This window comes from Nomia melanderi, chromosome 3 (genome assembly GCF_051020985.1).
Source record: "Nomia melanderi isolate GNS246 chromosome 3, iyNomMela1, whole genome shotgun sequence".
Taxonomy (NCBI): domain Eukaryota; kingdom Metazoa; phylum Arthropoda; class Insecta; order Hymenoptera; family Halictidae; genus Nomia; species Nomia melanderi.
In genome coordinates this window covers 556701-582150 of record NC_135001.1, presented here as the reverse complement: position 1 = coordinate 582150, position 25450 = coordinate 556701, and the positions used below count along the sequence as shown (strand labels likewise).

General features: G+C 34.8%; 1 protein-coding gene across 1 annotated transcript in view; it reads left to right on the top strand.

Annotated features, from left to right (window-relative positions):
- Positions 1-473: 473 nt before the first annotated feature.
- Positions 474-25450, top strand: part of yl (Putative vitellogenin receptor yl) — a 31269-nt gene continuing 6292 nt past the window's right edge. Inside the window, exons 1-41 of the mRNA XM_076365635.1 lie at positions 474-710; positions 1258-1324; positions 1419-1546; positions 2115-2276; positions 2631-2736; positions 2819-2968; positions 3107-3226; positions 3366-3491; positions 3655-3870; positions 4063-4234; positions 4614-4815; positions 5340-5531; positions 5619-5739; positions 5823-5963; positions 6885-7137; positions 7443-7645; positions 7868-8020; positions 8311-8447; positions 8870-8994; positions 9582-9844; positions 12086-12141; positions 14852-14924; positions 15039-15166; positions 15500-15634; positions 15989-16094; positions 16177-16326; positions 16465-16581; positions 16715-16840; positions 17435-17650; positions 17772-17943; positions 19316-19517; positions 20016-20207; positions 20294-20414; positions 21038-21178; positions 21605-21857; positions 22137-22339; positions 22783-22935; positions 23024-23151; positions 23488-23612; positions 24337-24545; positions 25132-25307. Coding sequence (XP_076221750.1) covers positions 489-710; positions 1258-1324; positions 1419-1546; positions 2115-2276; positions 2631-2736; positions 2819-2968; positions 3107-3226; positions 3366-3491; positions 3655-3870; positions 4063-4234; positions 4614-4815; positions 5340-5531; positions 5619-5739; positions 5823-5963; positions 6885-7137; positions 7443-7645; positions 7868-8020; positions 8311-8447; positions 8870-8994; positions 9582-9844; positions 12086-12141; positions 14852-14924; positions 15039-15166; positions 15500-15634; positions 15989-16094; positions 16177-16326; positions 16465-16581; positions 16715-16840; positions 17435-17650; positions 17772-17943; positions 19316-19517; positions 20016-20207; positions 20294-20414; positions 21038-21178; positions 21605-21857; positions 22137-22339; positions 22783-22935; positions 23024-23151; positions 23488-23612; positions 24337-24545; positions 25132-25307 — 6441 coding nt within the window. The 5' untranslated portion in view covers positions 474-488. The remainder of the gene's footprint in view (positions 711-1257; positions 1325-1418; positions 1547-2114; positions 2277-2630; positions 2737-2818; positions 2969-3106; positions 3227-3365; positions 3492-3654; positions 3871-4062; positions 4235-4613; positions 4816-5339; positions 5532-5618; positions 5740-5822; positions 5964-6884; positions 7138-7442; positions 7646-7867; positions 8021-8310; positions 8448-8869; positions 8995-9581; positions 9845-12085; positions 12142-14851; positions 14925-15038; positions 15167-15499; positions 15635-15988; positions 16095-16176; positions 16327-16464; positions 16582-16714; positions 16841-17434; positions 17651-17771; positions 17944-19315; positions 19518-20015; positions 20208-20293; positions 20415-21037; positions 21179-21604; positions 21858-22136; positions 22340-22782; positions 22936-23023; positions 23152-23487; positions 23613-24336; positions 24546-25131; positions 25308-25450) is intronic.

Sequence of the window (25450 nt, the reverse complement as noted above, 5' to 3'; positions counted from 1 at the left end):
TGTTCGTATTATCTATGATATAAACTCAATTTTATACATCATTTTACACTTTAATAAACATTATTCTTAATGCTCTTTTATAATATTTTCTATTTGTTTGTAATGGATAATATTTATTTAGAAAAACTACACGATTCACTACATAAATTACTTATATAATTATAAATAGAAATTTGTTTCACGATATGATTAATATAGGTCTTGTCCATGTACGAAAATAATCGATCCTAAAAACGTAAAATAATTATATAAATACAAAATACTTTATCAATACATGTACACATGGAACAATTGAATTGCATCAAATAGTATTCAACGATTATTAAATTCTTACTAACAGAATTGCATATATTTTGTTATTCATTTTAAATTGTGTATTATTGCAGAGTTTTATTATGTTTTACAAATAAATCAATTAAATTGCTGAGATTATTTGTTAATTACTAAATTACGTGAGATGTCTATATGCTATACCTATACCTAGTGCTATGGAGAAACATTATCATGTATCTGAGAAGTATTTATATCACATTCTGAATTGTACTACCTTGTCTATGGTAATATACATTTACATTCGTGGGAACAGCCTCTTCTATAATTTAGCTGCGCTACCTGTATCAGCCTTTAGTACCTCCGCAGCAGTCGTAGTGGTACCAGAGATCCAACAATTTCCATACAACACCAACGTCCCATACATATTGTCGAAGAAGGTATATTAACTTATATATGAGTGTATCAAACATTTCCTTCTGTACTCGTAACGATCATAAGAATATTAATTCTGCGAATTAAAGTGAAGAATTAAAGTTTATTTTTATTGAAATAGAAATGAATTTTTAAACTGAAGTATTAAAATGAAAACTGAGGAATTGGAATTAATTAAAATTAAGTTTAGAATGATCATTCGAAAATTTTAGAAGAATTTTAGAAGAATTAGAATTAAGATTGAAATTAAAATTAAAATTAAAATATTTTCTATATGAAACAGGAATCAGATTAGTCTAAGATTACTAATAATTGCTTATGCGAAACGTGTATAGCACAATTAAAACAGGGAAACTGCAAATAAGAGAAGATCAGATTTTGAATTGTTAATTAAATTCTGACGCAATTGCGATTTATTCCAAAACGACTGGTTCCAATGTGTCGATTGTATAATCTTTCACACGATTCTACTAATTACGTTCGCGGTCTCTTAGATTACAATTCAACGATCGTAAAATCACAAGTATTCACTAATAAATGAATTTATTGCAGATTATGTTTCGAAATTTGTTCCTTCTTCTTGTTTTGAATGTTATTTGCAATCACATCGATTCTACAGGTAATCCAATTACATTTGGCTTAATATTGTCGCATTAATTAAATGCATTGGTCCCCGTTGTCATACCATTTTGTTTATTTTTCGGATTTTCAAGTTATTCATTGCACATTACCAACATTTTTCCAATGCAAAAATTGGAAATGCATTTCATCGAAATTTACATGTGATGGAAACAATGATTGTGGTGACAACTCCGATGAAGAAGGCTGCTTTGATATTGTAGTAAGTGTAATTACTATGTAACATTCTACTTAGCGTCAATTTAATTAATTTAACATTAATTATTCAAAGAACAAGCATCTTCATATGCCAGATAGTACCGGAAGTTAATTCATTCCATTTATTCACTTTACAAAAGTCAATTTTGGCAAACTTGAAACCTGCTGTGTCAGTAAAATGATCTTATTTCAACGCAATCAAAAGACAAATACTGAATTTTCGTTATGTTAGTTATAATATTTAACTCGTGCATACTTGAAGAATTGTTAAATTTATTATTAAAATCTATTTGATACTATACGTAATCCATAAAATTAACACTACGATATCTCTTTCTAATATCTTCATGTCTGTAGTAAAATGATAGTCATCAATGTAAGTTTCGTATAACTTAGCACCGCTTTTAATGGCTTAACGACTTCTTTTCATTGCAAACTTAATTAATCGAATTAATTAAATGTTGAGAATCAAAAATAATTAAGGTACCAGAATTTTCGATTCCCTTCATATTTCTCATGCATTTAATAATGCTCGATTAAAATAAATATATTTAACCTCCTGTTTTTATCAGGAAGGATCTCGTAATATTCGGGTTACCACGATTCACGATTTACAATGTGCCACGGACGAATATCAATGTCTCGATCAATCTTGCATACCGAGTGAAAAGTTTTGTGATGCCAGATTGGACTGTGCTGACGGGACCGACGAATATGAGGATTGCGTTAAGGACGTAAGATAGTTTATTTGAAATATTATTATTCGCATGTTAATATAATGTTTATCGCGTGCACAAGCACATCGTGTATCATATCCTAAATAATTTTACGTAAACTTTGGATGAAAACGAACGAAAAGTATGGAAGTACAAAATTTGCATCGGTTGCATTTCCTTCGTCAGACTAACGAACGGAGGCAGTAAGAAATCCCTTGACAATATATTTACCAGCAGAACCAATACACAGGTTCTTTTAACGTTGTATCTGCGACAAACTGAAATATTGAAACGCAACACAGGACCACCCTGTAGTTTCCTTCGATCGTCAATAGGTTCTTCCACTTACACGTACCTTATTAATCGTAACAGCTGAAATGCGACACTTTTCGGTGTAACGATGGTCACTGCGTAAGAAACGAATGGGTCTGCGATGGTGTCCCAGATTGTCCCGACAAGAGCGACGAAGGAGATTGTGGTAACTTTCATATCGTAAGAGTGATCCCATGCAGTGACGATAAGTCCATTTCGTAATCTGTATCTCAATTTATTTTTCGCAGTAAGCAAAACAGTACCTGTCGGCGAATGCAACCACGAATTCGATCGATACTTGTGTAAAAATCAAAGATGCATCTCCTTGAATGCGACCTGTGATGAAAGGGATGATTGCGGCGACGGTTCCGACGAAGATATCAATGGATGTGCAATTGGTAAGCACTTATCGAGGACAAACGGTAGAAACAGGAAACGTTAACGTTAATAGTGCATGATTTTTTTGTAATTATTCACGGTGTTTCTTAAATAATTGAAATACTGCGGAAACATGTCTCTGCTGCGTTAATTTTCAGCTGATTCGACCTGCGATAATGGAGTGGTAGAATGTGAAGATCAATGCAGAAGAACACCTGAGGGTGCTCAATGTTCATGTAAATCAGGCTATAAATTACTCAATAACGGGACATGCGCAGGTAACGATTGAAATATACAAATTTATCTTCTATATCGAGGATAAAATATGTAAAGTAAAGATCATTGATTTACCAAGATGTGCATATTAATTTGTAACGAACATGTAGTCTCTAAAGATGGAAATATGTTACTTTCTAGATATTGATGAATGTGAAAATTACGGCATATGTGATCAGCAGTGCGTTAATACTCTTGGATCTTACGTATGTTCTTGTCAATCTGGTTACAGATTGTATAATGATTTAGGAGCATGCAAAGTCGAAAGTAAGGAAATTATTATTTACACGTTCGTATTAATGTAGTTTAAGTTCTAATTATTGTTTAAGATATCACTTTCACATCGAAGATTGAAGAAATGTTTAAATTAATGACCGAGAATATGTCGGAGACAAGTTAGTGGTTAAAAATTGTAATTTATTACGTACAGGTGGCGAAGCTTTAATGGTGTTTTCATTAAAATCTGAAATCCATGGTTTATATCTCGATTCCCAAGTATATTATACGTTACTACGTAATTTGCAACATGCTGTAACGGTCTCGTTAGATGCTAATTATGTATACTGGTCCGACGTACAAAACGGAAGTAAAGTAATTATTAAGAGTTTAGAAGATGGATCTAACGAAAAAGTCATTGTAACAACTGGTAATAACAAAATAAGTTTAATATGAAATCATTGATTCATCTATTTGATTTATATAATTTTACTAATTTGATTTATTTCATTTGATTTATTTGGTTTATTTATTTTTATTTATTTCATTTTACTTATCTTATTTCATTTAAAAGATGCGGACATTGTACATATAACATTTCTTTATGTCAAATACCTTTAAGGTGTGGATAGTCCCGGTGATGTTGCAGTTGATTGGGTAACGAACAATGTATATTTCACTGACACCGGTTTCATGAGCATCGGTGTTTGCGATAACGATGGTTCTTATTGTACTGTGATAATTGAACAAACGAATGGTGGACCAAGGGGTCTAGCTTTGTTACCATCAAGTGGGTTAGTATCTACGGTAAAATATTTGGAAAGTGTGGTGATAAGTCCCCTAGCTTTATACATATCATAAAATAAAGTTTATATTTATATAAAAAATATATAATTATATATAAATAATTTTTATAAATATATAATTTATATATAAATTATATAAATATAAAAGTATTATATTTCTTCGCAACTTAAACCACTTGAAATTTTTGCATAAAACGAAAGTAAAGTATATAATAAAGTAACTTATGACGAAAGGTGAAAGCAAAAGAAAATCATTAGAATAAAAAATCATTTCTTATACCAGAAGAAACTACCTGCGTCTCGATGTTTTCATTTGAACAAGAATATTTCATAGAATTTAAATAACATGACTTATACCTGTTACTAGTGTTATGTACTGGACAGAATGGGGCGCAAATTCGCGTATATCAATGGCAGGCATGGATGGAAAGAACAGCAGAGTAATAATCGCGGAGAATTTAAAATGGCCGAACAGTCTGTCTATCGACTATGCGAATAACAGACTCTATTGGATTGATAGGAAATTGAAATTAATTGAAACAGCTCGTCTGGATGGTACCGATCGCAGGGTATGGATTCTTTTAGAGTGCTAAATATAGAGTAAGTCGGATAGAGATGGCTCACTTTTTCAAAAAGAACCGATACGTCATAAATATTATTGGTAGCTAGTAAAAAATAAAATATCTCTATTAAAATTAATATACCTATATAAGAAGCACAGTTAACTCCATTTCTACCGGAGGTGTCAAAAGACATCTTTCGAAACTTTCAATTAAAATTATTTCCTCAGTTCAATGATCTTTCCTCAATTGAATTTTGGACGTTTTATGTAGTTAATTTTATAATCGTTATTCAGAAAGTCGAACAATCAATTCAGAATATATGACTGAGCTTGGAAAATAATTTTAAGTTAAAATTTCAGGTGACTGTTGGCACCTTTGGTAGAAATAGTGTTAAACAAGTCTTTGTACAAGATTCAGCCCGTCATTCGAAGAATTTGAAAATATTTGACAATTTCAATGAGACCATGTCATCTCACCCGGAATTACCCTAAGTTTGATGATTAATCATTATTCAGGATTCGTCTTTCCAGGTTGTATTGAAAGATATAGCGAAAATGCCTTTTTCATTAGCCGTTTTTGAGGACAAGCTGTACTGGAGCGACAGGTCATCGAAAACTATAGAATCGTGCGACAAATTCACCGGCAAAGATCGGAAGGTTTTAGTAAACGCGAATAACACTATTCATGGAGTGCATATTTATCATTCTGTTTTAAGGCCTAACGTAAGATCCATGTCCCCTCTCGCTAGAATAATTGTTTTACCATGAACATGATTTCTTTTAAGCCGATGTCTTACAATTGTTCAACAGATTTCACATCCTTGCCATTCGAACCCCTGTTCGCAACTGTGTCTACTAAATTCAGAGAGCGGGTACACTTGTGCTTGTGTGTCGGGTAAAGAACTCGATTCAGATCGGCATACATGCAGTGGTATGTATTGTTATTCAATTTGTAGTTTCAATGAAATGTCATGAATCTATCTGGAAGAATATTCTATGGAACGTGAATTTTAGCCAATAAAAAACGGGTGCGCCTCGGTATCGCAGCTGGAAATATAATTATAGATTATTACCACGAGCTACTGGAGAAACCGAGAATAATGGCGAACCTCACGTTTGGCCAAATCGCTGCTGTCACGTATAATCCCGTAACTGGTAAGCGTAGATAGTAAATAATCAGTGTTATCCATTAACACTGGAACTACCAAGCATTAAATAGGATTGATAACGAAAATGTCTTGTAAAAAGTGTATTAGAATAGTTTTCAAAAGAGATCGTAATTTACTTTGTGTAGCGAACAATTTATTTCTGAAGCAAACGCTGTTAAAGAATGTTGACCCTTTGGCTACAGCAGAATTTTGTGTCAACGCGTAATTTTGTGTAAGTCTATTGAAACCTTCGAAACACTTAATTGAACTACATTAAACGAATCTAAAATAATCAGATTTATATAATATATAATTAACAACAGATGTAATTGTTGAATTAGAATTTACTTACGTCTGATCTAAGCGAGGTTCGCTGTAATTATTGTCAGTAACATTTTGTGGACGCCTATGGGCGTCAACAGTACACCGAAAACAAACTTTTCAAGCGCCAACAGTAGCCAAGAGGTTAAAACAGTGATAATGTTTATGAATTTACTAAATTTTAACAAGAATATTTATAAATGGTAACGTACAGTGCGTAATCCTTATAGAATTGTAACAAAATTGTAACCTTCCGGTTTCTTCAGACATTCATTATAGTATTCAAGTGAAATGATTTATTTTTCAAATCATTTCGTATATTCAACACTTTCGAGCTATCAATAACTGCAACATAAGAAAGCTGGAGTCCGCCATCTTGTCGGGCGCGGTAGTTCTGACGTTAGTGAACGACGCGACTATTCCAATGAAATGTAACGCGAAAAATATTTCTCTTTTCGTGTTTATGTGAAACGGTTCCTGTTGATCGAAAGTGTCGTTCTTATTTTAAGTTTATACTGTGTTGATTAGATAAACTGTTTGCTCGCATTGAACAAATGCGACAATTCGTTCGGTGTGCTCGATATTATTGAATGAAAATTTTGTGTAGATGGTCTTTTTGTGAGTGACCGGTTATCGGACACGATTTTCCATATCAACGCGAATAACGGAGAGTTGGAGTCTTTGATATACTTCGAGAACGAACTATTAGGAGGAATGGATTTCGATTACATTGGCAATAATTTGTATCTGTCCGATGTAAACCACAAAACAATCGAAGTTCACAGCTTAAGTACAAAGGAGAAAACGGTGTTTTACTTTCAAGAAGAGCCCCACGCGATTGCTCTAATACCAGAAGAAGGGTAATTATTCCAAGAGGAGTCAAAAAGAGTAATTTTCAGCGTAAATTCGTGGATCGCTGCAAGAGTTTCGGGAAATAACGAGAAAAGTCAGAAATAAGCTTGAACCAACGGTTTTGCCAGTTCTCAAAATATTCTCCTTCGATATCAATACATTGTCCATTGCACTGCGTCAGTGCTTTCTAAATTGAATAACGCGAAACTTCACGAAACTAACGAACAACTGAATAACAGCGGATTCCCGAAACTCTTGCAGCAACCTGCGTACATATGTCCCATTCGTTTCAATCGTAACATTTAAATTACAGGCTAATGTTCGTAGTCTTCTACGCGAACGAAAAGTATCGCATAGATTCGATGAAGATGCACGGAATTGGCCCGAGAATTCCAATCGAAGGGCACAAGGTACCATTGTTGGGTCCGATGGTATCACTGTATTACGACAGAGACTTGAAACAACTGTTTTGGAGCGATCAGAACACTGGTCTTATTGGTGTCACTACAATCAAAGGTTGGTAAACATTCCATGATCTTACGTGGACATAGATTTGAAACACCATAATATTTAGCAAGAGAGTATAGCTTGTAAATAGTAGATTTTTGTGCAGTAAGTCCCGTATTCTTATAAAATTTTTACTTATTAGTGAACATTATTACTATTAATTATTATTAATAGAGTATATAATATATAACCTGATATAGTTCATACAAGTATTCATCATTTTGTTTTAAGATATGAAGACACATATCTTGCGTACTGGGTTGTCACAACCTGTAAGCCTCGCTGTCCTCGGTGATCATGTATTTTGGACGCAGTTCAGGTCGGATAAACTGTACTGGACTAGTAAAACCGACGTGCAACAGTACCAGAAACGTGTTGCGTTACGTAAGTGAAACAAAATTATGGAAGACAGATGTACATACCGCCCGTTGCAGGTAACCTGGCACTTTCGTCTGAGCGGTCGGATTCGAAGGCGTACGCCTGATTGGCTGAGGCGTTTACGGCCACCAATCAGGTCGCGCGGAAAAGAGTAGGGACAGTCGTTTCCTCACTCGCAGTTGGATTCTCGGAGTGACTGTCTCTGCCTCTATGACGTCACGAGTGCCAGGTTCCCTGCAACTGACGGTAGGAAGAGCGAAGTTCTTTGGCGTAGAGTATAATGTTATTCGTTTCAGGAGTACCAAACGATTTAGATGAACGATTACAGTTGGTCAGCTCGCGCAGATCAGATACGAGTATAAACGAACATGAATGCCGCAAGAACAATGGTAATTGTTCTCACGTGTGTCTGGTCTCTGGTCTTTACTCATACGTAAGTCTAATGCTCTTTAACTGTTTGAGTGCCAAGCAGCGCGATCGCGGTTCTCCGTTACACTGTCTAAAAATGCCGCTCTATCGGCTCGTAGAATCAAATGAAGTTTATTTATTTCTTTTCCTTCTAATTGTTTACTTTTATTTTTATTATTGCATGCTTAAAAATGGAAAAAACCGAACGATCACGTTATTTAGAAATGTTTAATGTAAAAATATAAAAGTGTCATTCAGTTTCTGAACTGAAACGAAAGGAGCGTGATCGCGTTGCTTGGCACTTTTCGATCGGGTTTTTGCAAAGACCCATGGACGTGTCGACTGTCCACACGGAACGTTTCGGCTGTGAGTATCCAATACTCAACGGGTTAATTAATTTCATTTTATCGTTTGCTACTTTGAGTTCTCATATTTTATTGTGTGCAGATTTGCGCGTGTCCGTCTGACATGATGCTACTGGAGGATGATCGAACGTGCAGCCCTCAGTTCGACTGCAGTCCTGACGAAATGAAATGCGGGCAATACGACGTGTGCATAAAATCACATCAAAGGTAGTGGATTATCAGATTTGCTTAAAGTGCAATTAATATTTTAGCCGTCTGAGACCCGAAAAATAGTTTTATTTTGTTTTGTCCTCTGAATATTTCAAACATTTCAAAATATACGGATATATTGGTATAATTTACGAAAATATTGGTATTCAATGAAATTGCGATTTGAATGGCAATTATTTTTAGGTAACTATTTTCTCTGCGTGACGAGTATACTGGTAATAGAAAATATTGCTATTTTCTCACGACGAGTATACTCATTGTAACACAAAATATTGTTATTTTTTCATGGATAGTTAACAGCTGACTGGTTAACACTTTGACTGCCAAGTAAATAGCTATTAGAACTCCTATGCAATCGAAACAGTTCTCTTAATAAAACAAAAACTAAGGAGTCAAGATTCTTCGTAACGATTAGTTTACTACTTTTCTTATATCTCATACATTCAATAAAACTTCGATACGTCACCAAGAAATTGAATATTCAAGATCACGTTAAAAATGATGACACCCATATTCGAGTGACGTGTCAGTCAAAGTATTAATCACGAAATAGTGACGGATTAAAAGTTTAACGATCATTCCAGATGCGATGGCTTGCCGGACTGTCCAAACGGCGAAGACGAATCAGACGTATGCGACGAATTCCAATTGTCAAAATGCACGGAATTTGGACAATTTCAATGCAGAAGCGGGGAATGCATAAGCGCGGCATCTCGCTGCAATTCGCACTATGAATGCAAAGATGGATCGGATGAAGAAGATTGTTATGAAAAAGAGTGTAACAATTCTAGTCGAGCTAGACCCGTACTAAATTACAATCACTTCTTTGTGACTTATAATAATAAGAGCCTTTGAAACTAATTGCTGTGTATATAATACCGAAAATAACATATCAATGTGCTGTGAAAAGAACAATGAGAAAGAATAATAAATAAAAGATGCTCAAACGATTCATGATAGAATGAATTCATACTATTTAATCCCTTACCGTTTCAGTCTAGGAATTGTCGATCAAAGTGACACTGTGAAATTCTTCTGTAATTATAATGATCTCTGTATAATTTGGAACACAACAATTTCACGTAATACTGGTTTTGCCTTAACAATTTTGGAGAATTGAAATAAAAAGCTTACAGCTCTGTACGTCTCTGTATTATGAACTTAAGGATTCCGTATGGTATAAATAAGCAAAAATAATAAATCTTTTTAAAACTCAAAGCTAAAACGTTATATTTATGTTCTATCCCTATATCCTATCTTTAACAAATGAAGAATACCATTAATGAATTAACATTACGCATAACAAGAGAAGTTCGGATTATTTTCAATAAAAATATCGAAGTGTACAAGGCAAAGGAAGTATTACAAACTTTCACTGAAAATGCAGCAAATATGGACTTATTATTATTACAAATTACTTTCACATTCATGTTCAAATTTATTGTTTTATTTACTATTTTTGTAGAATTCTATAGAAATATTTTCATATTATTTACTCATATTCTCAAACTAAATACATCGATATATGCATATAATAAATACCAGACACATTTTTCGAGAAAATTTTAACATATTATAATTTTCTTGTATTCAAATTAGAAAAGTATTCGGCACTGCCCATCATTGTTAATTAAGAATACGTATATGTGTTATTAATATAATACGTTTAATCAATTATATCTTTATTGATCCACAACACATGAATATTAACTAATTAACTGAAACTGAATCACCTACACTTTGTATATCAGCAGTTTTAAATTATATAATACCTGACGTTAACATCTCATCTAGCTCTTCTATTTGTAACTTTTAATACAGCCGAACAGACATTCGAATATTGGTTATAATAATAATATATTCTTGAATGCTCGTCTCATTAAACATTAGAATTGTCCATACAAATTTCCATGTATTTAGTATCTGAATAATTTCTCAAACTCATCGAGGAGATGCTGTACAATATCTATGTTACGGACTTCGAGCAATAACAATTGCCCAGGTTCGTATTACAAAATTTACAGAAAACGTAGCTACCTCGTCCTTCAATGACAATTATTATCTTTATTTAACACGTCAAAAATATAAACTCTCCATTTCATAAACAACGTTTCTTTAAGAACATTAACACTGTACCTACCGAGCAGTTGAATTGACCTTTTGAAATTTCTTTATAGAAACTCCAAGAGTACATCTATCGAAACTTTAATTGATTTACAATTCAGTTTGCATATGGCTAAATCAATATTTTCAATAATTTTTCACAACAGTAGTGGGTAGTTCACTTGTTCCTGTCATGAGGGATACGTTTTCCGAAACGATAAAAGATCTTGTTAAGTGACAGGTAAATAAATGTCTTTTAATATCGTAGTTGGCAATAATCGATCGTCGCTTGTATTGTCACTTAACACTAAAACTACCGTGCAGTTAGATCGACTTTTCGAAATTCCTCTATAGAAAATCCAAGAATGCATCTATCGAGACTTTAATTGATTTACAATTCAGTTTGCGTATTGTTAAATCAGTTTCTTTAATAATTTCTCAGAGAGACATCTGTTATCTTTTTAATAACTACAAAAAGAAGAAATCAGAAATGGATTATTTCAACTCGCCTGATAATTTCAGTGTCAACGTGATAAATAAACATTACACATAGATTTTTATATTTATATACATTCATGTTTAACACTAGATTTACGGAATCCGTCAATTTGACGGACATTGAATTTTTTAATCATTATTTCGTGACAGTTTAAGTTGATCTTGATTGATGCAATTATACGAATACAAATTATTATTTTCCGTTCTTGAAACTCGAGTTTCCGCGAGCTATATAAACAAACGAATAAAGTGTAAAACAAATGCCTGTGAATCTAGTGTAAAACTCAAAAATAATTGCATCATTATTTCCTTTAACGATTCACTGTAGACATTCCTATGAGATATCGTGTATTAATATTATTTATTTCGATGTATCTCGTAAGCTCAGTGTTAACTTACAACAAATTAACATGTTATACATTAAATCATAAAACAATTCGAATACTTCGCACCATGGATTCTCTAATTTCCGTTTAATTCTTCATAGATTTGAATTCAACGTACTGGGAGACGACTCAGCGTGGTCGCAGGTATTTACACGTCGTTTGTATACATTTCTTATGGCATACTTGTACATTACTACTGTTCTCGCGCCGAATTCACGGCAATTAAATAAATCGACAATACACCAATATAATTATTCTTCAAGTAATACATGGTTTGCGTATATTTCCTATAGAAAAATGAGATTCTAACAAACTCCTCTGACTTCACTATAACAAACACATAAAACTCGCAGTATCACGAATAATTCAATGATTAAATCATACCAAACAATCATACCAAAATATAATTATGAAAATTGTCTAAATCATTCAGTTTAAAATAATGTAATATGAAATAACTGATAAACTCATTTTTTGTCAATTTTGACTTAGACCACCTTTATAACTACGAAGAAAAATGATCATTAAATTCGTATTAATAAATGACAGCAAATATTTCATAATATACATTTAATTTAGTTAATATCTAACATTAAAGTCTCAATAGCTGTACTCTTAGAGTTTCTATAGAGAAATTTGAAAAAGTCAATTCAAATGGTCGGTGGTTTTAGTGTTTATTAACAGTTACATAATTTTTCTGATCGAGACCGTGGCTGCGTATATTCAAGGAAACAGCCTGTTGTATGTATCATACGGTTGCTTCTTGTAGTACGTTTCTAACAGTCGCAGTAGCACCGCGGATCGTGTGGATGGTGGTGTGAAACATCTCCGTAAGTGTATCAGAGTGTATCAAACATTTCTTCCTGTTTCTCGTTGTTATTTAATATTACAAGTAACGCATAAAATACGTTGTTTAATGATACAAACTTCACGAAACCGCTGTTAAGGTGATCCTCGAAGAGAAAACGATTTATTTAAATACTATTTTAATTAGACGCAATTTCCAAGTAATCTATACATAGAATATAAACAGAAATCAACGTTCGATTAACGAAATTTCATTAATACCACGGATACGTAATATTTGAATAAACTATTGTATACTCGAAGGATAATATTCGGTGAATCACGGTCGAAAAGTCATCGATCCTCTGTTAAATTCCGTTCAAATCTAATCAGTTTATCAATTTGAACATCAATATAATATAAAACTCCTGAACTTCTTGAATAATCCATTATTCGTCTCCGGTCAAATCAGGCGTGAATTTTTGCAAATACTCCTTCACTTATTTCCGAAATCAACAGTGAGCGATACAATTGAGTTGTTTATATTCTATTTGTTTAACAAACGCGAATTCACCACGAATTCCAAAAATAGGACGCCAGTTTTCAAACTGAACCAAAAAATCTGAAATCGGTGTACAACGGGTGTCTTGTTTCTTCAAAGAGTCCCTTCCAAGAAATTTCTTTGTACTCATTGAAATAATTACAAGTAATACAATTCCAAGCAATTGTAAACTAATAACGTGCATTATCACCACATGAGATACAGTCCATTCATACCAGTCCGTATTAACTAAACGAAACTCTGATTTGTACGTGTGCGAGACAACGTACAAAGCCAGCATAATTGACTGGAACCGTTTGAACTTTTGTAGAGGAAAGTACTTACAAAGGCAGAAGCGACGAACGTCTCACAGACACGCTCCAGTATTTAACTATATAGAAATCAATGTAGAGGCAGGCAGCAACAACTTTTCCGCGACTGTCTCGTAAACTAAAAATAATATATTCATCAGAGGTGAAACGTGTTTGAAATCTGGATTTCCTCAAGATTCGTTAGCACTTCCGCTGCCACGGTGAGCTCTGGGACCACTCGGAAACAATAATAATTCATACGACGAATGATTTATGCCGACGTCGAATAAAAATATTAAATAACGTAAATAACGTAAATAACGTAAATAACGTAAATAACTGAATAACAGTGTAACGTAAGAATTGTGGTATCAGGTAATTAATCATTGTTCCCTTTCGTCTTTGTTACGAAGGAAGTGATTAGTGAAATGCTGGTGTTTCTCGTGACAATTGATTTAATTGAAATCTCTAATTAACACTAGATTCACAGAGATTTATGCTATATTTTATTATTATTTTATTATTTATTTATGCTGCGTATGTATGGATCGCGAGAATTGTAGCTTGAAAACTAGAGTACACTGTGTATTCGCATAATTACACGAATGACAATCGACTTAATTTGCTACTAAATAATGTTTAAGAAATTCGGTATCCGTCGCATTGATGGATTCGGTAAATCTAGTGTTAACACGTTCACTGCCACGAGAATTTCTAGCGTTTTAAACATTGATACTTATTCTTTGATAACAAAGGCAAATTATATTGAAAATAATTATTAATGATTTAGTATTACACTAGTCTACGCTATGATCTAGCTACTTATGTTACTAAATATTTTTATTTAAAATCAAGTTTTTTATTGTAATTGTTCTTCAGTTATTTGGAAGCTCCGGTCATCGGTGACCACCGTGGCAGTCGTGTTAATCGTGTCTTAATGTCTAAGTACCTATTATAAAAATGTAAGTAATCGTAATAACTAATTAATAAAACATGTAACTAATGTAAGTAAATGTAATTACCTCGATTGTTCGAGTTCCTAACATTGTTTTCCACAAGAAACGCACAGCTTCAGAATTGAAGAGCAAGAAACCTTTGAATCCGAGAATTCCGTTGTTCCTCGAATATTATATTTTGGACATAATGAAATATTGAAATTCATGGAAAGAGACGTTTGTTGGAGAATGAGATTTCGATCTCGGAGAGTAAACGCTTACGATTTGTTGCAGATTATGCGTCGCAGTTTGTTCGTCCTTCTTGTCTTGAACGTACTCTACAATCCAATCGATTCTATATTTATAGGTAACTTAATTAGATTCCATCGATTATTTCTATAATTATACTGATTCGTCGATGATACGTTAATTAGTTTGGATATTCTGATATTCTGCTTCACGTTTGTCTCGAAATTTCAAGATACACGATGCGAACTGCCAGAATACTTCTTATGCAGAAATGGGAGATGCGTTCAGAGTACGTTTCAGTGCGATGGAGAAAATGACTGTGGTGACAGCTCCGACGAGAAAGACTGCATTGGTCGCCAAGTGAGTGCAACGACTGTTAAATAATAATATCAGTGAACGTTGTTTAACCCTAGATGACTAAACTCGAATCAGCTAAACATTAGACTTGTAGACTATAAATCAAAGACGTGTATACTTTTATGATTCTTGTATTTATTTCAAACAAAGTAGCACAACTCAAGATGTGTTATCAGTTTTTAATTAGACAATCAAAGTGACAATTGGGATAAAATGAGAAACTGTAATATTTTATTTACTATACGAATTAAAATAAGAATTCAGTTATCGTATTCATTTACATTTATTAGCACTTTGCAAGTTACGATCTGTTTAAATTTAATGTTCTTGCTTTAGTATACTCCACCGATTCGATGTGCTACGGATGAATTTCAATGCACCGATAAATCCTGCATTCCGATCGAAAAGTTTTGTGATGCCAGATCGGATTGTACCGACGGGACCGACGAATATGAGGATTGCGTTAAGGACGTAAGATAGTTTATTTGAAATATTATTATTCGCATGTTAATATAATGTTTATCGCGTGCACAAGCACATCGTGTATCATATCCTAAATGATTTTACGTAAACTTTGGATGAAAACGAACGAAAAGTATGGAAGTACAAAATTTGCATCGGTTGCATTTCCTTCGTCAGACTAACGAACGGAGGCAGTAAGAAATCCCTTGACAATATATTTACCAGCAGAACCAATACACAGGTTCTTTTAACGTTGTATCTGCGACAAACTGAAATATTGAAACGCAACACAGGACCACCCTGTAGTTTCCTTCGATCGTCAATAGGTTCTTCCACTTACACGTACCTTATTAATCGTAACAGCTGAAATGCGACACTTTTCGGTGTAACGATGGTCACTGCGTAAGAAACGAATGGGTCTGCGATGGTGTCCCAGATTGTCCCGACAAGAGCGACGAAGGAGATTGTGGTAACTTTCATATCGTAAGAGTGATCCCATGCAGTGACGATAAGTCCATTTCGTAATCTGTATCTCAATTTATTTTTCGCAGTAAGCAAAACAGTACCTGTCGGCGAATGCAACCACGAATTCGATCGATACTTGTGTAAAAATCAAAGATGCATCTCCTTGAATGCGACCTGTGATGAAAGGGATGATTGCGGCGACGGTTCCGACGAAGATATCAATGGATGTGCAATTGGTAAGCACTTATCGAGGACAAACGGTAGAAACAGGAAACGTTAACGTTAATAGTGCATGATTTTTTTGTAATTATTCACGGTGTTTCTTAAATAATTGAAATACTGCGGAAACATGTCTCAACCACGTGAATCCCTAGCTGACGCGTTATGCAAGAATACGACAAAGTGTGAACACCAATGCAGAAGGTCGCCCCAAGGTGCTCAATGTTCATGTAGATCAGGCTACAAATTGGTTAATAATCGGACATGCGCAGGTAAGAATTGAGATATAGACATTTATCTTCTATACCTAAGATAAAATATGTAGAATAACGATCAGTGAGTTAACAAGATGTTAATTTGTGACGAATATGTAGTCTCTAAAGATTGAAATATGTTACCTTCTAGATATAAATGAATGCGAAAATTACGGGGTATGCGATCAACAGTGCATTAATAGTCCCGGATCCTACACGTGTCGCTGCCAATATGGTTACAGTTTGAGTGATGATAAGAAAACTTGCAAAACTGAAGGTACAGAAATTATTTTACATACGATCGAGGTATTGAAATCGGAAAAATGTACTTCTAACTTGACTTACACTTTCAATATTACCCTTGTACAATTATCTGAAAAACATTTCAATTTATACTAGAACTACCGAGCAGTTGAATTGATTTTTAAACATTTCTTTATAGAAACCACCGACGTGCGTTGATTAAGATATCAGTTAAGTTATATTCTAATTTATATATTAATGAATCAACTATTTTAATCATTTCTTGAAGAAGCATCTGTATGCTTTCAATTATCTTGAAAGAAAGCTGAGAAATAAGTCATTTTGACCCATCTGGTAGTTCTAGTGTTAACCCTTTGCATCTCAAATTTCTTTTGCATCTTTTCCTCGACAACTCTGTATTATTACGATATTATTTTTTAAATGCATTTGGAAAAGTATTTAGTTCATAGAGAGCAATGTAAACGATTCTTCTTAATAATATTGAGAATAACATAATAATGTAATCCATTTGCAAAATATCTTGACAAAGAAATTTGCGATCGAAAGTATCGTACACGTAAGTTTCCTTACAACGAGTTATTCATTAATTCTAATTTACCACGTACAGGTGGTGAAGCTTTATTGGTATTTTCAATCAAATCCGAAATCCACGGTTTGTACCTTGGATCTAACGTGTATTACTCAATAACTCAAAATCTGCAACACGCTGTAGCGGTGTCCGTAGACGTCGATTACATATATTGGTCTGACATTCAAAATGGAAACGAGGAAATTATCAAGAGCCTACAAGATGGATCCCAAAGAAAAGTTATCGTAACAGCCGGTAATTAACATTCGATTCATATGATATTCATAGTTACTTGCCGACAAGTGGTGAATTCATGTAACCAGTATAATAGCGAAAACGTTGAATCTAGAATTTCTTTGTGACGAATGCTTTTAAGGTTTGGACAGTCCGGAAGACATAGCGGTAGACTGGGTGACGGAGAATGTTTATTTCACCGATAGCGGTTTCCAGCGTATCGGAGTTTGCAATAACGATGGGTCTTATTGCACCATAATTGTTCAAGAAAGAAGAGGTAAACCGAGAGGTCTAGCTCTGCTACCATCTAATGGGTGAGTGTCATCGATAATTCCTCTATTCCTCAAATGTATTAAGGCGGTGTCCGGATCGGGGGTGTCAGAAGGTACGACAGAAAGCAAAAATTCGTAACGAAGGCTAAACTTTATTGCGAAGACGGTCGGTACAAGCCGCGTAGCTCGCGCGACCGCTCTCGATGACTTCTCAACCAGAACTCCCTTCAACCTCCATTCGCTCGCTCATTTATCCCTACGAAAATCATTCTTTCTTCATTCTCACGGTTCGCTTTCACTCTGAACTAACCACGCTCACTCTATGCGACACTCGGCCCAATCATCTAAACATCCTCTCGAAACTATCGCGCAGCACGCAACCCCATGCATTCGTTCCGACACACTTGTGACTTAACCCTAATCGTACCACGTGTTTTTCTAACGAATCATACCACGATGTGACTCTCAGTCACTTACGAGAATAAAAAGAATGAGTAAAATGCTATTGTTCTTGTTTATAGGGCCCAAATTTTGAAAGGGCCCAAAGAAACTTTTGGAAATGCAATATGAAATAATCAAAAGATTTAAGTAAAAAGTTCGAATGTGACTCAAAATCACATAGTGGTCCGATTAGGGTTAAAACTAAACACATGGCGAAGGCTTGTCACCGTCATAGTACAATTAACCCCTTGGTTACTATTGGCGTCTATGGTCATTTAAAAAATTTATGAAAAATAGTGTAAGATTCTAGTCGAGCTCCTGTTTGTTCTTTGACCTTCGAAACGATCAAAGAAAAGAGGCGATCGGATTAATAAGGGGATACTACTGCAATTTTAACCCTTTCCACTCGGAAGTTCTTTCCTAGGAATATGCAACATTTTTCAATGAAATATGAACGACATTCTTTAAACGTTTCCCACGGATTTTCGCAAAAGCCTGCTTGAAAAATACCGGCGCGATCGCGCTTCTTTCGCTTCAATTCAGAAAGGGAATGATGCTTTCCTATTTTTAAAAAAACAAATTTTAAATAGCACGATCGTTACATTTTTCCAGTTCTAAGCGTGTAATAACAAACAAATGAATAATTAGAAGGAAAACAAATGAATAAGCTTCATCCGATTCTACGAACCGATAGACTATCACTTTTAGACAGCGTCTCGGAGAACCGCCATCTTGTCGCTTGCGACTCAAACGGTTAAACTGACAAACGAGAAAACGTATATGAATTAAGAAACAAAGCGATTTTCTTTCAATATTTTACATATCGATGCATGGTACAGGGGCATAATGTTATATACAAGACGATAGTTTTGCTATATCGAATCTAGTGGTGACTGAGTCACCTCTCGAGCGCAAAGGGATAACCCTTTGCAATACAAGAGTTTTCAATAAGATGATTATTATCTGTTACCAGTATCATGTACTGGGCAGAATGGGGCGCAGATTCGCGCATACTAATGGCGGGCATGGACGGAAAAAACAGCAGTGCAGTAATCGCAAAGGATTTAGAATGGCCGACCAGTCTGTCTATCGACTATGCGAATAACAGATTGTATTGGATTGATAGTAAATTGAAATTAATTGAAACAGCTCGTCTGGATGGTACCGATCGCAGGGTATGGATTCTTTTAGAATACTAAATATACACTTTTTCAAAAAGAACCGACACATCATAAATATTATTAGTACCTAGTAAAAAATAAAATATCTCTATGAAAATTAATACACCTATATAAGAAGTTAACTCTATTTCTACCGGAGGTGTCAGAAGACACCTTTCGAAACTTTCAATTAAAATTATTTGCTCAGTTCAATGATCTTTCCTCAATTGAATTTTGGACGTTTTATGTAGTTAATTTTATAATCGTTATTCAGAAAGTCGAACAATCAATTCAGAATATATGACTGAGCTTGGAAAATAATTTTAAGTTAAAATTTCAGGTGACTGTTGGCACCTTTGGTAGAAATAGTGTTAAACAAGTCTTTGTACAAGATTCAGCCAGTCATTCGAAGAATTTGAAAATATTTGACAATTTCAATGAGACCAAGCCATCTCACCCGGAATTACCCTAAGTTCGGTGATTAATCATTATTCAGGATTCGTCTTTTTCCAGGTTATATTGAAAAGTATAGCAAGATTGCCGTTTTCCTTAACCGTCTTTGAAAATAGGCTGTACTGGAGCGACATGTCATCGAGAACTATAGAATCGTGCGACAAATTTACTGGCAAAGACCGGAAAATTTTAGTAAATGCGAATAATACTGTTTATGGGCTGCATATTTATCACTCCGTGCTGAAGCCCAGGGTAAGTTCATCCTTCTTCGTTTGTGCAATTGTTTTATAGTGGATATTATTTCTGATAATTTAACATCTCCTACTGACGACCGACAGCTTCGAAATCCGTGCAACTCGGATCCCTGTTCCCAACTGTGTCTACTAAATTCAGAGAATGGATACACGTGTGCTTGTGCGTTGGACAAACAACTGAATTCAGATCAGCATACCTGTCGGGGTAGGTGTTCACGGGAATTGAATGTTTTGAATGTTTGAAACGCCATTGGGTTACGATTTGGGTCGACTTCAATTGATGCAATTATGCGAATTAATATTATAATTCTCCGTCCTTGGAACAGTAATTTCCGCGGTCTATATGAACAAACGCGCAGTCTTCTGTGAACGATAGAATAAAATGTAGGATGAATTTTGGTAAATCCAGTGTCAATCCTTCGCACTCCGAATTTCTGTTGCATGTTTTCCTCGAGAACTCTGTATTATTACGAGATTTTCTTTAAAATGCATTTTAACACTTAGGCAACCGCCTAAAGAGAATTGTAACTACAACCTCTTTCATTAGTTTCGATTGAACTCATTCGACTGATTTGTTTAAAACTTTGTTTTGTAAAAACAAGAAACATATTTGATGAATTGCAAAGAATTCTTACTAATAATATTGAAAGTAACATAATAATAAAATCTATTTGAAAAATATCTTGACAAAGAGTCACACCTGTGAATAAAACTGATGTCGAGTCATGCTCGACATAGGAGCGCAAAGGGTTAAGCTGATTAGAAAAGTTTCAAAATATTACACGAACCACGTGTACAGTGGATCCTAACGATGGACGAACATTTTAGCTATAAAGAAACGGATGCACCTAATTATCGCAGCTGGAAGCACGTTCATAAATTACTACCACGAACTTCTGGGGAATCCTACAATGACAGCGATCGTCACGTTGAAACACATTACTGCGGTCGCTTACAACCCCTTAACTGGTAAGTGTGAATTATATAATACGTAGATTATCCGTTTGAGTCCCACAGGTTTTTGCAAAATCATCGCGAGTCTCACTCGTCATTGTATGGAAAGGGGTTAAGAAGCGGTCCATTTCAAGAAAATCTGTTCTTAACCCTTGACGGTAGAAAGTTTGAAATGTTACAAATATTCGAAACACGCGTCAGACTTTAGTTCATTATTTGTTTTTATAATTCATGCTTCACGCTCCATAAAAATATTTTAATATACTCTACAATGCAGGAAATTTCGGGATACTACAATATATTTTCTTTTTGTTAGGTATTTATGATATTTCTGATGTAAGAGTTTTTTTTCTTACAATGGCCATTTTTCTGTTTCTAAGTGGGCCATTCCTCTCTGACTCATCGCTACTACTGACATTATTAATTAAAAAATTGATACAGGTGGCCTGTTTGTGAACGACCAATTGTCGGATACAATTTTCCATCTCAATACTACTAACGGAGAGTTGGAGTCCCTGATATCCTTCGAGAACAAAGTAATAGGAGGAATAGATTTCGATTACATTGGCAATAATTTGTATCTGTCCGATGTAAACCACAAAACAATCGAAGTTCACAGCTTAAGTACAAAGGAGAAAACGGTGTTTTACTTTCAAGAAGAGCCCCACGCGATTGCTCTAATACCAGAAGAAGGGTAATTATTCCAAGAGGAGTCAAAAAGAATAATTTTCAGCGTAAATTCGTGGGTCGCTGCAAGAGTTTCGGGAAACAACGAGAAAAGTCAGAAATAAGCTTGAACTTCTCCTTCGATATCAACACATTGTCCATTGCGCCGCGTCAGCGCTTTCTAAATTGAATAACGCGAAACTTCACGAAACTAACGAACAACTGAATAACAGCGGATTCCCAAAACTCTTGCAGCAACCTACGTACATATGTCCCATTCGTTTCAATCGTAACACTTAAATTACAGGCTAATGTTCGTAGTCTTCCGCGCGAACGGAACGTACAACATAGATTTAATGAAGATGCACGGAATTGGCCCGAGAATTCCAGTCGAAGGACACAAAATGCCTTTGTTAGGGCCGACGGTAGCACTGTATTATGACAGAGACTTGAAACGATTGTTTTGGAGCGATCAGGGCACTGGTCGGATCGGTAGCACAGCGGTCAAAGGTTGGTACCATTCCCCGAGGTCAAAGTAGAAATAAGAATAACAAGGGATTAGAGCGTGTTTCCCCACGTTTTTTGTGCCATGCCCCACCTAAGCCTTTCTAAAATTCTTGTGCCCCCCTATATAACATATATATATATAAAAAAAAATATATATATAATAAATATTGTGAAATATATGAAGTAATTTCTCAAATTTCAAACAATGAATTACAGGAAACACTGGATTGGAAGAAATGATAATACTAAAATAAGAATCCAATCGACACTTGCTAGAATTACATTTCACATTCTCTTTCGTTTCTTATTCCCAAAGCAAAGATTTATAAATTGCTTTTCATTTCTAATTAGTAACATTCATATATTTTTCTTCTTCTACTGCGAAGCAGAATATTCCACTTATGATTTCATGCGACTGATGCTCGCGTCTAATGTTCTGTTTTAAGATTCCGAGACGTACATCTTCCGCACCGGATTATCAGAGCCCGTAAGCCTCGCTCTCGTCGGTGATTATGTATTTTGGACGCAGTACAAGTCGAATCACTTGTATTGGACTAGTAAAACCAACGTACAGCAGTATCAGAAACGTATTGCGTTACGTGAGTTGAATGGAACCATGGAAAATAGGTGTAGAAAGGACAAAATTATTTATCGCAGTGTATAACGTTATTATTCGTTTTGTTTAAGGAGTTCCAAACGATTTGGATAAACTACAGTTGGTCAGCTCGCGGAGGCCGTTGATAAAGGAGCACGAATGTCGCAGGAACAATGGTAACTGTTCCCACGTGTGTCTGGTGTTTAATCTACATTCATACGTAAGCCTAACAAATGAATAAAAATATATTAATTCGTTGTCTTTGAACCCTTTGAACTCTGCAGGCTGCAATGTTGCACCAGTTATAATATTAAATACTTGAATGAATCTTAAAAAAGCTACCCCAAGATTATCAAATTTTCCACACATCCGAATGTCGTACTGAGAAGGAGAATCAAAGGTCTAAGTAATGTTATAACATTGTTAATTTTCATCACGGGTACCGTGAAAATTAGTTAGAGTTGCTAATAGATTATAAAACCATCTGGAGTGCTAAGGGTTAATACATATACCTTCGCGGACCATTATCTCTTGTTTTATGCGTTTCATTTTGTAGACTTGCGCATGTCCACCTGAAATGGCGTTACTTAAGAATAACCAAACGTGCCATCCTCAAACTGCGTGCAATCCGGGTGAAATGAAGTGTGGAGAACACGATGTGTGCATAAAATTGCTTCAGAGGTATGGACATTCTTTGTGAAATTCTATTCTTTGAGAATAGAGTGTGTAATCGTTTTGTGTATGAGACTGAAACGAAATAACGTAATCATATAAATATAATGATCGTATAATATAATAAATATAATTAACTTAAAGCTTAATACTAGAACTACTAAGCATTTAATACGATTCACCCTTTGCGATCGGTGCCGCCACAATGGCGACATTCAACATGCTGACATTGGCCAATATGGCGGCATGTTCTTTCTAAGCAGTGTTATCTTACGATCGAGAGGTATTGTATTTATTATTCTTTACGGTATTTATATTCAACAAAACACATTAACTTCAACAAATTTTTAATATCCATATATTTAATATAAACCACCTATAAACAAGTAACTTTGAAAATATATATCTTTGCTTCGACTAGGTGGTACTATCACCAGAAAAATCTGCCGATCGTAAAAGGTTAATACGTAATCTAATGTAATCTTTGATGTGAGTAATGAACAACATTGATTGTTGTTAAATTAATCTATAAATCTTGGTATTACCTTATAGTTCTTGAAAGCTTCCTTATCGTTGCAACGTATAGTTTATGTAAAATTAAAAATTTTTAAACACTCTAATAACGCAATTAAGCAATTGCAATATTCAAAGAGAAACGTGTCGTCATCAGACGTCGCGATGTTAACGAATAAAATATCTGTTTGTAATACAGTGCAATTTACAATCGTTCCAGATGCGATGGCAAACAAGATTGTCCAAACGGCGAGGATGAATCGAGCGTGTGCGATGAATTTCAATTGTCGAAATGCGATAAAACCAGTCAGTTTCAATGCAAAAGCGGTGAATGCATAAACATAACATCCCGCTGCAATTTCCACTACGATTGTCCGGACGGGGATCGATCTGACGAGGAGAACTGCGATAAAAAGGAATGCAACAGCGGTCAGTGTAATCATTGAACATTGTCTCTGACATCACCTTTTCTTTCTTCTACTTAAAATTTGTTTTTGTAAAAGTAGACAAGCGTCATTCAGTTTCTGAATTGAAACAAAAGAAGCGTGATCGGCATTTTTCGATCAGGTTCTTGCAAAAACCGGTGAGACACAAACGTTTAAAGTGGAGTGGACAGTTTCTTTGCATTTCGTCTAAACTGCTAATAGAAACATTTTGCACGAGCTTAGTAACAAAAGTAAATAATACGGCAAGGGGTTAACGAAGACAATATTAACCGTTCGAGTTCCAAGCGGCGCGATGGCGGTTCTCCGTTGCACTGCCTAAAAATGCCAGTCTATCGATTCGTAGAATTAGATGAAGCTCATTTATTTCTTTTCCTTCAAATTATTCATTTTTATTTTTCTTACTACCTATATTATATACCTATAAATTTTGTTATTAAGGAACCATTCTGAAATCACTGATCTTCATGGATTTAAGGCAAAACTAAAACGCTTTCAAGACTGGAAGTGAACTTGATGAACGAAATTGTTTTATTTCATTGCATTTACTGTGAAACTTTAATGCTTTTCAGGTAAGTTTCAATGCCACGAGGGTAGTTGTATATCGAAATATCTAGTTTGCGATGGGAACAACGACTGCTCCGACTATTCCGATGAAATGAATTGCCATGAACACAAATGCGACGCAACGAGTTTCACCTGCGACAGCGGGTCTTGTATTCCGGCCACATGGAAATGCGACGATACTGTGAGTTTGCGACAATGCGACAACGTTTGTGACGTTTTTATATTCTAAGGTCAATATTTATAAATATTATAGAATTACATGTACAATATTTATCTACATAAAAGCGAAATATTCAGGGAAGTCGTGTTCTGTGAAGAATTCTC